Genomic DNA, 16,458 nt, shown 5'->3' with positions numbered 1-16,458 from the left:
ATGGTCTCCATGACGATATCAATAAAACTTTGCCACATATCTTATTAAACATTTATTTTAATATACAGCACGAAATATTTTATACATAGTAGTTTTTATCTAATTTATCATGACTACCCCATCACCTCTCGACGTCGACGAAGAAGAAGAAAAAGATTCCCTCTTCTCGGACGAATCAGAAGGTATTTTTCCGATTTTCCTCATGTCGTGACTAACCATTTCCCACGCAGACAAAGCGGTTAAAATACAAACCCCTGAAGCCGAAGAGAGCGAGCAGCCAAAGATTTCTTACACCGAAGAAGAACTCGATAAATTCGTAGAGTACATCAAAAATCTAACAACACTGTACGATCTACGTGCAGAAGACTGGAGTGAAGAGAATCACGATGTTATCAAACTGTGGTTTTTAACACCCACCGAACCACTCATGACGATATATTTTTATAAAGATGTGTTAACATGTACTATCGGAATTCCAACGAACCCTTGCATGGATCTGACTTATTTCCTGCGACAACCACTGGAGACTTTCAATGTTGCTACTTTTTACGACACCATCAATTTTGGAACTATGGACGATAACATAGAAGGGAGCATTTTGGACATTGTTGAAAATGTTTACGCACCGGTTTTTTTCAAGTCGGACCATTGGCCTGAAAGTAGTTTCCTAAAATAGTTTGTTCGAATCAACTAAATTGTTTTGTCTAGGTGTTAAGAACGATTTCTCGCACAACCTTCACATGTTTTTGGCTAAATTCACCGACATTCATAGTAAATTGTCTGGTCTGACGGTACTTTATATTCCTCGGGAGGCTCTTGACATCCCTGCTAATATCGCCAGTCAGGACAAAGAACTAGTGAAACGATTAGAAGCTATAGTGGTTTACTGGACCAAGCAAATCCGGGTTGGTCTTCAAGACCAAGACCAAAACACCCCCGATGATTTACTTCGTCCCATTGATGAGTACGAATTCTGGGTCTACAGATGTAAGTACGAATTATGTGTAAATTTGACACAATTTGCGTTCTTCAGATGAAAACTTGTCGGGTTTAAACTATCAATTAACTAACGAAAGTTTGAAACACATCTGCAACATTTTGAGAGCCGTTCAGTCCACTTACGTGCACCAGTTTCTAATTCTGGCGGACGAAATCGAAAGGAATCTCAAAGAATCCAAATCAAACATCGAATACCTTGGAGTTTTGAAAGAACCATGTGCAGAGTTAGCCAAAATTGAGAATCCGAACGAAATGCGTTCAAAGTTAGTGCACATTTTGCACATAATTAGATACATTTGGATGAACAGTCCCTATTACAACACTATAGAGAAACTTACGAACTTGTGCCGCGCTCTTAGTAATCAGGTTATCCTCCAGTGTACGAAATACATAAAACTGAACTTGGTTTTCGTCGACAAAAAAAGTAGAGAGGGAATTAGGATGTTCGAAACTTGTATAGAATGCCTTACTGACTACATTCAAGCTTACATACTGGTATGTACACGTTTTAATACTTCACAAGTTGTACTATTTTTATATTAGATATCTGAAAGTCACTCAATGTATGGTCCCGAAATCTGGTCTCTAGACAGAGCCCCAATTTTCAACCACGTCGACTCTTTCATCCAGCGATGTAAAGATATGATCGAAATTTGTGAAGCCATGATAAGTTTCGGACGACACGACGAGACCGAAGAGATTCCCAAACCGAACTTCGGTGGTTCCAGGCATATGGAATTCATCAACTGGTGCTCGAAAGTGGAGGAGATGTTTGCCGAAAGTTTGAAAGCCATCGAAGACGTATTATTAACACAAGTGTCCCTACTCTAAATAACCGAACATTTTTAAGGTGAAACACACAATTCTGGACGTACAAGAATCAAGCTGGTACGACCAGATGCTCCAGTTCAAGAACAGAATCAAAGACATTGAGGTAGTTATCGAAAATCTGACCAACGCCGTCTTCGAAGACGTAGCAAACGTTGAAGAAGGAATCGAGAGTTTGGCGGCTTTATACAACTACTCGAAACGCGAAAGTCTGAAGCCTCTGTTCACCTCAAAGACTCAGTTCGTTTACGAGATGTTTAAAGACGAAATTCATGAAGTTAAGCGGGATTTGGGTAACACGGAGTTGTATCCGGCACGATTACCCTTCTACTCTGGGAGAGCTATGATTGCCAACATGAAGAAAAACCGGCTTAACCTTATCAGACAAGTAAGACCAATTTGTAAGTTGGCTAGACTATAAATGTGTTTCTAGTTGTTCGAGGACGCTAAGTGGATGATGCCTTGCAGTCTCGGACCCGAGATTTTCTCTCAGTACGAAAAACTCGTCACTTCGATTGATGAAAGGATCCTTCATTTCTATCGAAAGTGGGTTGACAAATTGGGAGACGACGTCGCTAAACGTTTGAATAGACCCCTGATGTGCAAAAGTGTGACAAAGCCTGGGTTAATCGAATGTAACATTGATCGATCCTTGCTGGACATTTTCCAAGAAGCTAAGTACTGGGAATCTCTCCGGTACGAAGTACCACCTCACGTTAAAAGTGTTGTTGATAAAGCTAATCACGTTAAGTTTGTGTATGAAAGTGTGTTGGCTGTAGTTCTTGATTATAACAAGATCGTTGCGTCGTTGAGTGATGATGAGAGATTGTTGTTCAAACCCTTGATTACTATAGTAGAAAAGAAAATAGCTCCTGGCTTGTCTAGACTCACCTGGGCTTCTGAAGTGTCGGACGAATATATTGACGAGTGTTCACACAATACAGCTGAGGTTTGACTGAATTTAAGTTTCAATTCATTAACAAAGTCGTTCAGTTGCAGCAATTTCTCGATGATTACAAAAGTTGCAACTTGCAGATCGTTGCAATTTGTGAAAAAGTCTGCGACACTTTCATGTTTAAAATCACACCTAATTATGTCTTCCAAATCGACGAACTAATTCACGAGATATCGACGCATCTGGAGCGAACCATGGAAGTTCTTATTAAGCACTGGCACAACATAATCCAGTTTCTTATTTTGGTTTTTGAAGGATTTGAGAATTATATGACCGTCGTATGTATTTTACTGCCGCTCACTATTTTTGTATTAGATTTTTATTAGTATACAGAAATAGTGTGCGAAAAATACTCTCAAATTAAACTCGTAGATGGCCAACCAATGGATCACTTATATCAACAATTTTGACACTCTAGTGGAAGAAGCGCTTAAGATTTGTTGTAGAAATACACTGCACCACTTGTATGAGTTTCTTCACGGTGATGAAACCATTGGGCCAAACCCGGTTTTAGAACTCGTAGCCAGTTTAAAAGACAACCGGGTAAACACTTTTGGTTAAAATTCGCCCCACTAAAGGAAACTTTCAGATTAACTTTCAACCAACTCTTGGTGAAGTCGCCAGAGTGATTCACAACGTCTTACCCAACATAGTTGAAGCTCTGACATCACTCCCGCGCCTAAACGATAAGTTCCATGTAGCTGAAACCGATTTTACACCATACTATGGTATCATCGAAGGAGATTCAGAATGTAAGAAACTTCAAAAGATGCTCAATGAAGGTACTGTACCATTTTTTGTGTATCGTGTGGTGTGATACAACTATTTGGTTAGAGGTAAGCCACAACGTCAAATTAATCCAAGAATACATGACAACGTGGGAACCTTTCCGTGACCTTTGGGAAATCGACAAAGACCTTTTCATGGATAAGTACGAAGGCGAATATCCAACAGCAGACCAGTTTGACGCCAACATCGGGAGATACACGGAAGTAGCAAACAACGTCCAAATTCAAGAAGGCGTCACAGTTGTCCATTTCATACGTATAAACTGTTCGGAATTGAAGAGAGCCATCATCGAGCATTGCGTCCAGTGGCAGATGAAGCTCTGTCAGCTTTTGTACAAGTTGACGGTGAGGAACATCAACGACGTCTATGCCTACATTAAAACCAACACGGAAGCGTAAGTCCCTCAATTTTAGAAAACAGACACTAAAAAGAGCTTTAGCGTTTTGAAGGAACCGAAAAACCTGGTCGAAATGGAAGAAGCTATAGCGCTTTACGATCGACTGGTGGAAGAAGTCGAAGAAAAAGAGAAAATATTCCCTTCGATAACAGACGAAATGCTGGTGTTGGAAAAGTACAACGTGTTTGTTTCTAACGAGATTCGAAGTCAAGAAAGAGCGATCCCTACTGAGTGGGGTCGGTATTTGGAAGTGTTGCAAGAGGCGGAGAAGATGCTTGGGTATTCGAAGGTATTAGTTAAAGGCCATAAGATGAAATCTTAACCCTTTTTCCATTCCTTAAATTTCCCTTTTCCTGTACCCATATTTCCTAGGACACCTTCAAAACCAAACTCCTCGAAGACGCAGAAGTGTTGAAGAAAGATGGTAAAGCTATCTTGGAAGAGTTTCTCACCAATGGACCGTTTTCGTCAGACTGGAGTGCCGAAGACGCGCTTAAGTATATTGCTGATATTAAGGCAAAGCTTGCGATGTTGCGCGAACATGAGGCTAGTCTAAGAGGCGATTTGGGAATATTCGGGCTCAGTTTACCCGACACTGTAGAACTGACGAAACTGGAACGAGTACACTGGATACTCTACCAAAGTACCTTATTTCACCTATATTATATTCGTAGGAAATTGCCGCCATAGAACTCGTCTGGCAGTTAACCGACGAATGGAACAAAGCTTGGGAAAAATACAAATCGGGCGAATTTTGGACCATCGAAACCGAAGAAATGGAATTAACCGCTCAGACTCTCTTCAGAAAACTGACACGACTATCCCGCGAACTCAAAGACAAAAAGTATAAAAAACTAACACTTTAGTTCACCCCTCACTAAATTTTATTAGTTGGGAAATCGTGGACAATACAAGAGAACGCGTGGATGCTTTCCGACGAACTCTACCACTGATAGGCGATTTGAAAAATCCTTCTATGCGTCCGAGACATTGGGATCGCGTACGCAAAGTCATCGGAAGAGAATTCGACGAAAATTCACCCGATTTTAACTTGGAAGCCATATATGCTATGGAAATGCACAAGTTTGCTGAAGAAATTAACGACATTTCGAATGCCGCTACCATGGAGTTGCAGATCGAAAAAGGTATCGCGAACATTGCAGCCGTCTGGAAGGACATGAAAATTGAAATCATACCACACAAAGACAAGGGTATCTACAGGTAATGTCGCCAAAGTCGTAAGAACGTTTTTAATTCCGGTTCTAGAATTAAAAGCGTCGACGAATGCTTTCAAACCCTTGACGATCACATGCTGCAATTATCGACAATGAAGAGCACACGTTTCGTCGAACCTTTCACCAAAGAAGTAGATTATTGGGAAAGGACTCTTTCTTACATTCTAGAAACGTTAGAGGCGGCTCTACACGTACAAAGACAGTGGTTGTACCTTGAAGTATCCCCAGCAACTCTCAACGTGACCATTTTCACCCACTTTCTTTAATTATAGAATATCTTCTTCGGCGAAGACATCCGCAAGCAGTTACCACGAGAATCCGAAGGCTTCGATCGTCTAAGCGAAGAATGGAAAACCATCACCCTACGCATGTTCTTAGGAAAAACAGCAATGAAAGCCACTCATTTCGAACCGCCTCCTTACCTTTACAACAAACTAAATCGCATGAACGACAAACTAGAACTGATACAAAGAGCCCTAGAAAAGTACTTGGAGACGAAACGCCACGTGTTCCCACGGTTCTATTTTATTTCAAACGACGACATGCTGGAAATCTTGGGCAACTCCAAGAAACCTGAAGCGGTGCAACCCCACTTGAAAAAGCTCTTCGATAATTTGGTAAAATTGAAGATGCAGAAGAATCTAGTTACGAATAAGTTGGAAGCCTTGGGTATGTTTTCCGAAGATGGGGAGTACATGGAGTTTCCGAAAGGGATAATACTGGATGGACCCGTGGAGACGTGGCTTTTGGAAGTGGAGGCACAGATGAAAGCTTCGCTGAGGAAGGAGTTTAAGCCGTGTCGAAGCGCGCTGAAGAAAATGTTAAGTAAGAGGGACAAGTGGTTGTTGACTTATTGCGGACAGTTGTGTAATGCGTGCAGTCAGGTAATTACGATCTAGAGTGAAAATAAATAGATTGACGGTCGGTTTAGATACAATGGACGACTGACTGCACCAAAGCTTTAGTGCATGCCAAAATAACTGAAAGTAAAAAACCGTTGAAGAAACTGAGGAGAAAGCAGAATCAGGTTTTGAGCAAACTATCGGAGCTGAGTAGGAGAGAGTTGACTAAGCTGCAACGACTTAAAGCAAACGCTTTGATTACCATTGAAATCCACTGTCGCGATGTCATTGACAGAATGTACAAAGCGAGTAAGTACTAATAATTTCTTTGTACTAAGACAAAACAATCAAAAATGTGTACAGACTGCAGAGACACGAACGCGTTCGAATGGTTCTCACAACTGCGCTTCTACTGGGATCGCGATTTAGATGACTGCATTATCAAACAAACAAACACTTCTTTCATGTACGGTTACGAATACAATGGGAACTCAGGTCGGCTCGTCATCACTCCGCTAACCGACAGGTAGTTACCATTTGTTAAAATTTGCAACGTCATCGGGTTTTATAGATGCTACATTACTTTAACGACGGCTCTTCACTTGTACCGTGGAGGAAGTCCCAAAGGACCGGCCGGTACCGGCAAAACTGAGACCGTTAAAGACTTAGGCAAAGCCATGGGTATGTGGGTCATAGTTACTAATTGTTCCGAAGGTCTGGATTACAAAAGTATGGGTAAATGTTTCTCTGGACTGGCCCAAACAGGTGCGTGGGGTTGCTTCGACGAGTTTAACCGAATCAATATCGAAGTACTTTCGGTTGTTGCGCAACAGATACTCAGCATTCTATCGGCGATAGCACGAAAGCTTACGAAATTTGTTTTTGAAGGTAAATTGCAAGCACGTTTTGTCTGTCGTAAAGTGTGATTATTCAGGTTCGGAAATTAAGCTGAAACCGACTTGTGGTATTTTTATTACTATGAATCCGGGTTATGCCGGTAGGACTGAACTCCCGGATAATTTGAAATCGATGTTTCGGCCAATCGCTATGATGGTTCCGGACAGCGCGATTATAGCTGAGAATATCCTGTTTAGTGACGGCTTTCAAAATACTAAACTTTTAGCAAAGAAAGTGTACACTTTGTATCAGCTTGCGATGCAACAATTAAGTCAGCAACATCACTACGATTTTGGTTTGCGTTCAATGGTGGCTCTTCTACGATACGGGGGAAGGAAGAGGAGACAGTTGCCCCTTTTTCCAGAAGACGAAATCATATATCTTGCCATGCGGGACATGAACATAGCCAGACTGACGTCAGACGACTTACCCCTTTTCACTGGAATAATGTCTGATATTTTTCCTGGAGTGACCATACCAACTGTGGATTACGTAGACATGATTAATGCCATCGTGGAACATATGAAAGAAAATGGATTGCAGGTAAATCCTAAAACATAAAATTAAAAATTAAATTTGATAATTCGTTTCTCGAAAAAAGCCTATAAAAAACGCTATAACCAAAGTCATCGAACTATTCGAGACGAAATCCTCGCGACATTCCGTTATGATTTTGGGAAGAACCGGGTCTGCAAAATCAGCAACCTGGAAGACGTTAAAAGGTGCAATGAAGAAACTGACTAAACTTGGAAAAGAAGGTTTTAATCAAGTCCACGTATACCCCATAAACCCGAAAGCGCTGAATTTGGGCGAACTGTATGGAGAGTATAATTTAAGTACCAACGAATGGTTGGATGGCGTGATTAGTGCTATCATGAGGACAGTGTGTGCTGGTAAAACCAACAAAAATGTTTCTTTGATCTCGTTCAACAGTTTTTCAACAGAGGAATCACCTGATCAGAAGTGGATCTTATTCGACGGTCCCGTGGATGCCGTGTGGATAGAAAATATGAACAGCGTCATGGATGACAATAAAATCTTGACTTTAATAAACAGCGACAGGATTACCATGCCTGAACAAGTTTCTTTGCTGTTTGAAGTTGGTGACTTGTCAGTAGCTTCACCGGCTACTGTCAGTAGATGCGGAATGGTGTACAACGATTACAAAGACTGGGGATGGATGCCTTACGTCACTTCATGGGTACAAAAGCAGAGTAAACGTGGAACAGAGTATCAAGAAACTGTAAGTAAAAGCCCGTACAAACCACAGTTCAGTACTCAGTCCTATTGCAGATAATGGGTTTTTTCACTACTTACGTACAAAAAATATTAGACTTCAAAAGACTAAACTGTGAAGAAGCAGCAGGTTGTGTCGAAATTAACCTAATTATGTCTTTGTGCAAACTCTTAGAAATCTTCGCGACAGTCGAAAACGGTGTGAATCCTCACGACGAAGACAATTTTGCAGATATGGCTAAGAACTGGTTCCTATTTTGGTACTAAACTCATTTCGTTACTGGCAAACTAATCACTTTCTCTTAGTATGATTTGGTCTATTTGTTCTACAACAAACGAAGAGGGTAGAAGAAAAATAGACACTTTTATCCGAGAAAAAGAAGGTGCGTTCCCTATCAAAGATACCATTTACGAATATTTTGTGGACGTTCCAAACAAATGTTACCAACTGTGGGAGGCTAAGTTACCCTACGACTGGAAATACGACCCGGGGTATTACACACTTAACTATGCTTCACGTGATTTACTTATTTATCAACAGGTGCGCGTTTTTTGAAATTATCGTTCCGACTGTAGACACCGTTCGCTACGAATTCATAACAAACAACCTTTTATCTCACGGTGATCCAGTTTTACTCACTGGTCCCGTTGGTACCAGCAAAACTTCAACGGCTTTGTCAGTTTTAGACGAATTAAATTCCGAAAAATACACAGTTCTTAACGTGAACATGTCTGCTCAAACATCATCTATAAACTTACAAGATGCTATTGAAAGCCGTCTGGAAAAAAGAACCAAAGGAGTATTCGCACCCGTTGGGGGTAAATTATTAGTGGTGTTTTTAGACGATTTTAACATGCCTGCGAAAGAGACATACGGCTCCCAGCCGCCTTTAGAACTGCTGCGACAATGGTTGGGTTATGGATTTTGGTACGATAGACAAAAGCAAACCAGAAAATTTGTCATGGTAAGTGAGAAAACCACAATGTTTGGTGGTTTCAATTTATTTTCAGAATATGCACGTACTCGCTGCTATGGGACCACCTGGAGGTGGTCGCAATGTGATTTCTGAACGTCTTTTGAGCAAATTCAACGTAATTAACATCACGTTTCCCGACGAAACCAATATTTTGAGGATTTACGGAACGATGTTGGGGCAACATTTGGCCGAGTTCAACGAAATAGTGAAGATAACAGGACGCGAAATTACGGAAACCACGATCGATCTATACAATAACGTGTCGATGAAGATGCTGCCCACGCCGACGAAGATTCACTACCTTTTTAACTTGAGAGACATTTCGAAGATATTTCAGGGATTACTAAGAGCTCATAAAGATTTTCATGACAATAGAACGGCACTTCTGAGATTGTGGATCCACGAGTGTTTTAGAGTCTTTTACGACAGGCTGATTGATGACAGGTATGTTTATCAAAGAACAGGATGCATCTTAAAAAAAAAACACTGTTCGACAGAGACCGAGAATGGTTTATTACTCACATGGGTGAGCAGCTGGGTAAACACTTCGAAGCAACCTTCCACAGTATTTGCCCCAAAAGCAAGATTCCCATTTTTGCGGATTTCGTCAACCCCTACCGAATCTACGAAGATTTGCAAGACATGTCAGTCTTGCGCAAATATTTAGAAGGGCAAATGGAAGAATACAACCATTCTCCTGGAGTTGTCAAAATGGATTTGGTTCTTTTTGAGGATGCTATAGAACATATATGTAGAATCGAAAGGGTTATATCGCAACCACGAGGCAATATTCTTCTCGTGGGAATAGGTATGAAAGTAAATTTGATTTCAATTTTGCTACTTAGACAATTTCAGGGGGTAGTGGTAGACAATCGCTATCTCGTGTCGGGGCTTACATTTGCGAATACGGCACTTATCAAATCTCGGTTACGAGAAGCTACAAGGTTCCAGAATTTCGTGAAGATTTAAAAATTTTATACGCTGTGACTGGTGTTGACAACAGGGAGACGGCGTTCATTTTTAACGACACCCAAATCACAGACGAGAGTTTTCTGGAGATTCTCAACAACATGCTAAGTGTTGGAGAAGTAGCTAACTTGTACAAACCAGACGAATTTGAAGACGTGAGTACTAGGTTTAACCAAGAACAGGAATTATAGTTGGATTTCCTACAGATAAAAACAAGACTGATGAACGCTGCGGCTAAAGCCGGTGTAATTCAAACAAATGAAGCGATATACAACTTCTTGATTAAAAGAGTTCGTGCCAATTTACACATGGCAATTTGTATGAGCCCTATAGGAGACGCATTTAGAAACAGGTTGCGCCAATATCCAGCGTTAGTCAGTTGTACAACAATCGACTGGTTCAGCGAATGGCCAAAAGTGGCTTTATTGGAAGTAGCAAACAAATATATAAGTGATGTTAACTTTGTGCAAACCATCACCGGAGAAGCGGGGGTATTTACAATAATAAAGTTCTCTAGTTTTTTTTAACCGCTGGTATTAAGGTAGCACGACGGGAGTCTCTCGTCCGGACGACTCAAGACAAACTAAGAGAAGCTACAGCTTCGACTTTTGCCACGATTCACGACTCCGTAGCAAAATGTGCAAAACGAATGGCAGTCGAAATGAAACGTCATAGCTACGTTACCCCCACAAATTATCTAGAACTAGTCGCAGGATATAAGAGGTTAGTCGTTATTTTCCCAGAAATAAGCAAAATAATTGTCTTTTAGTATGCTTCAGAAGAAACGAGATGAAGTCGCTGCAGACGCCAACAAACTGAGAAACGGTCTATGGAAAATCGACGATTGCCGCAGCAAAGTCCAAACAATGTCCGTGGAACTAGAAGAAGCTCAAGTCAAAGTAGCAGAATTTCAACAACAATGCGACGAATACCTAGTTATAATAGTAGCTCAAAAGAAACAAGCGGACGAGCAACAGGTTCGAAGTTTTCATTTTCGCATCCAGACAAAATCACCTCTTTGTAGAGAGAAGTCACCGTAAAAAGCATCAAGATTCGAGAAGACGAAGTCGAATGCCAGAAGTTGGCAGACGTGGCTCAAGCCGATTTAGACGAAGTCATGCCAATTCTAGACGAAGCTATGAGAGCGCTGGACGCTTTAAGCAAAAAAGACATCTCTGAAATGAAATCATACAGCAAACCCCCCACCAAAGTCGAAATGGTGCTTGAAGCGGTCATGATTCTAAAACAACTCGATCCCACTTGGACCGAAGCGAAGCGACAGCTAGGCGAAATGAACTTTTTGAAAGATTTGGTGGAATTCGACAAGAACCATATTTCAGACCGAACACTAAAAAAAATAACCAACTATACACAAAACCCGGAATTCGTACCGGAAAAAGTCGGGACGGTGTCTTTCGCGGCGAAAAGCTTGTGTCAGTGGGTGATCGCCATCGAGCAATACGCGAGAGTTTGGAGGTAGCTTTGATCACCCGTTGTACATTCTCTCATCATTTTTTTCCAGAATCGTCGAACCCAAGCAAATGAAATTTGATTCGGCTATGGAGTCCTTGCGTGAAAAGCAACGCATGTTAGCGGAAGCTCAAGCCAAACTGGCGGAGCTTAACGCCATGTTGGCGCGTCTACAGAAAGAATACGAAGAGAAGCTTCAGCAGAAGGAAGAGTTGAACAAAAAAGCCGAACTTTTGAAAATTAAATTAGAACGGGCTTACATTTTGGTGGAATGTTTGGCTGGGGAGCGAGTTCGGTGGCAAGAAACGGTCAAGCGTCTCGACGCATCGTATGAAGCTTTACCCGGAGACTGCTTACTAGCGACTGCTTTTCTTTCGTATTTGGGGCCTTTTGTTTCAAGCTATCGTGAAGAATTGACAGAACTGTGGAAGCAAGAAGTACTGGAGCGCCAGATTCCTTTCACTCCAACGTTCGATATTATTACGTTTTTGAGCGACCCTACAACCATTCGAGAATGGAATTTGCAAGGTCTTCCAGCGGACGGTTTTAGTACCGAAAATGGGATAATAGTGACTAGGGGTACTCGATGGCCTCTGGTTATCGACCCGCAGTGCCAGGCACAAAAATGGATCAAAAACATGGAAGTTCAAAATCAGCTGAAGGTAATCGACTTCGGGATGCAAAATTATATGAACATTTTAGAAGAAGCAGTGAAAAACGGTAAACCAGTTTTACTACAAAATATTCTCGAAACGATGGATCCTTCACTCAACAACATACTAGGCAAAGCTGTGGTAAAACAAGGAGGGTTAAGTCTCATCAAAATCGACGACAAATTTGTGTCTTATAACCACGATTTTCGCTTTTTCATCACAACGAAATTGACAAATCCGCATTATCCGCCTGAAATATCGACGAAGACCACGCTCGTGAATTTCGCTGTGAAAGAACAAGGTTTGGAGGCGCAGCTTTTGGGAATTGTAGTTAGAAAAGAGAAACCTCAGTTGGAAGAGCAGAAAGACAAACTTGTGATGGCCATAGCTAAAGGAAAAAGACAACTTATAGATCTCGAGAATGAGCTTCTGAGGCTTTTGAACGAGACTCGCGGGTCACTTTTAGAAGACGCGGAATTATTCAGTACGTTGCAAACGTCAAAAGCCACTTCTATAGCGGTCCAGGAGAGTTTGGAAACTGCGGAAACTACTGAAGTACAAATAGATGCTGCCAGAGAGGTACGACTACGAAAATCTAGTACGTATCCAGTTGTGTTTTGATTCCAGGGTTATCGAGCATGTGCTGAACGAGCCTCTATTTTATTCTTCGTTTTGAACGACATGGGAAGAATTGACCCGATGTACCAATTCGCGCTGGATTCGTACATATTTTTGTTTGAAAAATCGATAGCTAATAGTACTAAAAAGGACACTTTAGTAGACCGCATTTTGGACTTGAATGAATATCACACATATGCCGTTTACAGGTAACGCAAGTGAGATAGTTTGAAACTGACTTACCAATATTCTACTTTACAGAAACACCAGCAGGACTCTTTTTGAACATCACAAACTTTTGTTTTCGTTCCACATGTGCATGAAAATTTTAGACAACGCCGGCAAAGTGGTAAAAAGCGAATACAACTTCTTATTACGAGGAGGGGTTGTTCTGGATAAAGAAAACCAAATGGATAATCCTTGTGCAGCTTGGTTGGGCGAAGAAGCGTGGGATAACATCACCGAACTGGATAAGCTTGCAGGATTCCACGGGGTTATGGACACGTTTGAGCAATACCCGAAAGACTGGTTGGCTTGGTACACTCACACCGAACCAGAAACTTTACCCCTGATAGGTAGATATCGTAAAAATGGTCAATGTCCAGATGAATATCAAAATTTTAGCCGAATGGAACGACATTTGCAACAGTTTTCAAAAAATGCTCTTCGTTCGTTCCTTACGGCGGGACAGAATGTCGTTCTGTATCTCGAACTTCATCGTGAACCAGCTAGGAAGCAAATTTGTCGAACCCCCGGTTTTGGATATTAGATCAGTCCTGGAAGAATCCGTCGCGCAAACTCCTTTAATTTTCGTTCTTTCGCCAGGTGTGGACCCTGCACCTGCCCTTATGCAGTTGGCTGAAAGCGCGGAAATGGCAGACAACTTTCATTCTTTGAGTTTAGGGCAAGGGCAATCACCAGTAGCTACAAGGTGATGAAATGTACCTAGTGGACTGTACCAATGTGTAAAAATTACAGGCTGATCCAGCGTGGTGCCAGAGAGGGACAATGGGTGTTTTTGGCCAACTGTCACCTTTCGCTGAGCTGGATGCCGCAGCTAGATAAAATCGTGGAAACTCTACAAACGGGAAAGATTCACCCGAAATTTAGACTGTGGCTAAGTTCTAGCCCCAATCCTGAATTTCCTATATCTATTTTACAGGCGGGGATCAAAATGACGACGGAACCTCCAAAGGTGCTTTGTGTTACATTTAATAAGTGTAATTTTTACTAAAACCTCTCAGGGTTTAAAAGCCAATCTGCAGCGACTATATCAACTGATAACCGACGAGCAGTTCAGTATGTGTCAAAGCCAAGAAAAATACAAGAAGTTGTTGTTCAATTTGTGTTTCTTCCACGCCATTCTTCTAGAACGGAAAAAATTCCAGCAATTGGGTTGGAACGTAGTTTACAGTTTCAATGATTCAGATTTTGAGGTTTCGGAAAACTTGTTGACTATTTATTTGGACGAGTACGAATCCACACCATGGGATGCTTTAAAATACTTGATCGCTGGAGTTAATTACGGAGGTCACGTAACTGACGACTGGGATAGAAGACTTCTGCTTACTTACATAAACCAGTATTTTTGTGACGACGCTTTGACGCAGCCGTACTACCGGTAACACAATTCAATAACCACCTTTTTACTAAACTAATAATAACGTAGTTTATCTTCTTTACCAACATATTACGTACCTCGAGATGGGTCACTTCAATCTTACCAAGACTACGTGCGTTTGTTACCAAACGTGGACAGACCCGAGGCTTTCGGTCAACACCCGAACGCCGACATCACTTCACTCATCACAGAAAGTAGAATGTTCTGCGAAACTCTCATGTCTTTAGAAATCCAAAGTTCAGCCGCGCAGTCCGAATCAAAGGAAGAAAAAGTTGCCGCATTGGCAGCCGAAGTGATGGCTAAGATTCCTAGTCCAATTGATTACGAAAACACCGAGAAACTAATAGGACACGATAAGAAACCGCTCGATGTAGTACTCCTCCAAGAAATTTGGAGATACAACAATTTATTACAAACTATCCTCACGTCACTGGATGAGTTAGAAAAGGGTATTAAAGGTCTGGTCGTGATGTCTTCCGAGCTGGAAGAAATCTTCACTTGCATTTTTGAAGGAAGAGTGCCTTCAAACTGGCTTACAGGTACAACTAGGTACTACGTTTTTCCCGCGAGATTGTATTTTAATTTTTAGTGTACGCTTCATTAAAACTCCTGGGTTCATGGACGAGGGATTTAATCGCCAGAGTAGAACATTTCACAGTATGGGCAGAAACAACTCACCCTCCGATTTTATTCTGGCTCTCAGCTTATACCTTCCCCACTGGTTTTCTGACCGCCGTATTGCAGACGGCCGCCAGAGCCACCGAAGTCCCGATAGACACTCTTAGTTGGGACTTTACCGTGATGACCGTCGACGAACACCAACTGATCGAGGCTCCGGAAAACGGCGTCTACGTCAAGGGGACGTTTCTAGAGGGCGCAGGCTGGGATAAGAAGAACGCGTGTTTGATAGAGCCGCAGCCCATGCAACTGGTGTGCCCGATGCCCATCATCCACTTCAAACCCTTGGAAGTACTGAAAAAGAGAACTAGAGGTTAACTGCGACTGTTTGTTGTCGTGTTCACTTTAAATTGTGTTTGTGTAGGTCTGTACTCTTGTCCTTGCTACTATTTCCCGATCAGGACAGGGGCTCCAAACAGGCCTGCTTACGTTGTCGCCGTTGATTTGAAGAGCGGGGCACAAACTTCGGATTTTTGGATCAAGCGAGGGACGGCTTTGCTTCTTAGCTTGTCAAATTGAGTTGTGGTGGTTTGTTTCTACAATAAAAGTGTTACTGAAAAAATGGGGTGTGGCGTTTTTTAATGTTAACTGTCAAAATAAAAACCAGCCTGCTATGCTTTTTTTTCATGGAACTGTTGTGTATAAAAATCGTGTTCGAATTAACAATCTTTTTAATACCCAAAAGACTAAAAGAAAACAATTCTATTTTACATTTTTACATCATCTAGGTTATGGAGGTCCTCTAAAATGGCTCCCTCTGTTTCTGCCACCTTCGTTAAACAGTCTTTTAACATTTCAAAAATTTCATTACGAATGTTCTAAAAACAGAAAATGTGTTTGCATTCAGGAAAAAATATAACAAACTTACATTCATGTCTTGCAAATTGCCGACTATAATGTCGTGCAAATTCCTAAAAAATTCTAACGCTCTTTGTTTTTTTGTCTCCAAATCGTTTGATTTCTTGTTGTGTCTGTAAGTTAAAGTTTAACATTATTCTCACTATAACTACATACCACATACATTTCAGTCAGCTCTGTCAATTCCTGCTTATTCTTCTCCAGAGATGTTTCAGTCTCCTTCAAACTTGCGATTTTTCGTAAAAAGTTCTTTCGACTGTCTTCTCTGTGTTTACTCAACTAAGAAACGCGACTTTAGAAAATATTTATATACATAATAGAATCGAATTACCATTTCCATTTCTTTATCAAGCATTTCAATTTTTTTTGCGACCGCGGTACTAGTTTCACCCAAATTTTCGATGGTTTCTTGTAAAGTTTCTTTTTGTTGCTTGAT

General features: G+C 41.3%; 1 protein-coding gene across 1 annotated transcript; it reads left to right on the top strand.

Annotated features, from left to right (window-relative positions):
• The first annotated feature begins 70 nt into the window (after positions 1–70).
• LOC135140887 (dynein axonemal heavy chain 2) lies at positions 71–15,720 on the top strand. Its single transcript, XM_064071630.1, has 42 exons — positions 71–182; positions 231–659; positions 709–987; positions 1,034–1,494; positions 1,543–1,800; positions 1,850–2,215; positions 2,261–2,776; positions 2,821–3,060; positions 3,155–3,325; positions 3,372–3,564; positions 3,617–3,965; positions 4,011–4,257; positions 4,341–4,589; positions 4,643–4,812; positions 4,860–5,189; positions 5,235–5,421; positions 5,476–6,087; positions 6,135–6,354; positions 6,409–6,571; positions 6,617–6,933; positions 6,980–7,485; positions 7,544–7,835; positions 7,887–8,185; positions 8,236–8,438; positions 8,485–8,670; positions 8,720–9,143; positions 9,190–9,599; positions 9,653–9,963; positions 10,011–10,279; positions 10,331–10,615; positions 10,666–10,847; positions 10,894–11,101; positions 11,149–11,600; positions 11,647–12,826; positions 12,875–13,074; positions 13,127–13,440; positions 13,490–13,796; positions 13,844–14,060; positions 14,110–14,486; positions 14,535–15,025; positions 15,076–15,477; positions 15,529–15,720. Exons 1-42 carry the CDS (start codon positions 110–112, stop codon positions 15,681–15,683), a joined length of 13,500 nt encoding a protein of 4,499 aa, XP_063927700.1. The 5' UTR covers positions 71–109; the 3' UTR covers positions 15,684–15,720.
• The last annotated feature ends 738 nt before the right edge of the window (positions 15,721–16,458 follow it).

Source organism: Zophobas morio, unplaced genomic scaffold (genome assembly GCF_036711695.1).
Source record: "Zophobas morio isolate AGI-343-1 ecotype UQ-CSIRO unplaced genomic scaffold, CSIRO_AGI_Zmor_V1 ptg000004l, whole genome shotgun sequence".
Lineage (NCBI taxonomy): Eukaryota > Metazoa > Arthropoda > Insecta > Coleoptera > Tenebrionidae > Zophobas > Zophobas morio.
This window is presented reverse-complemented; position numbering and strand designations above follow the sequence as displayed.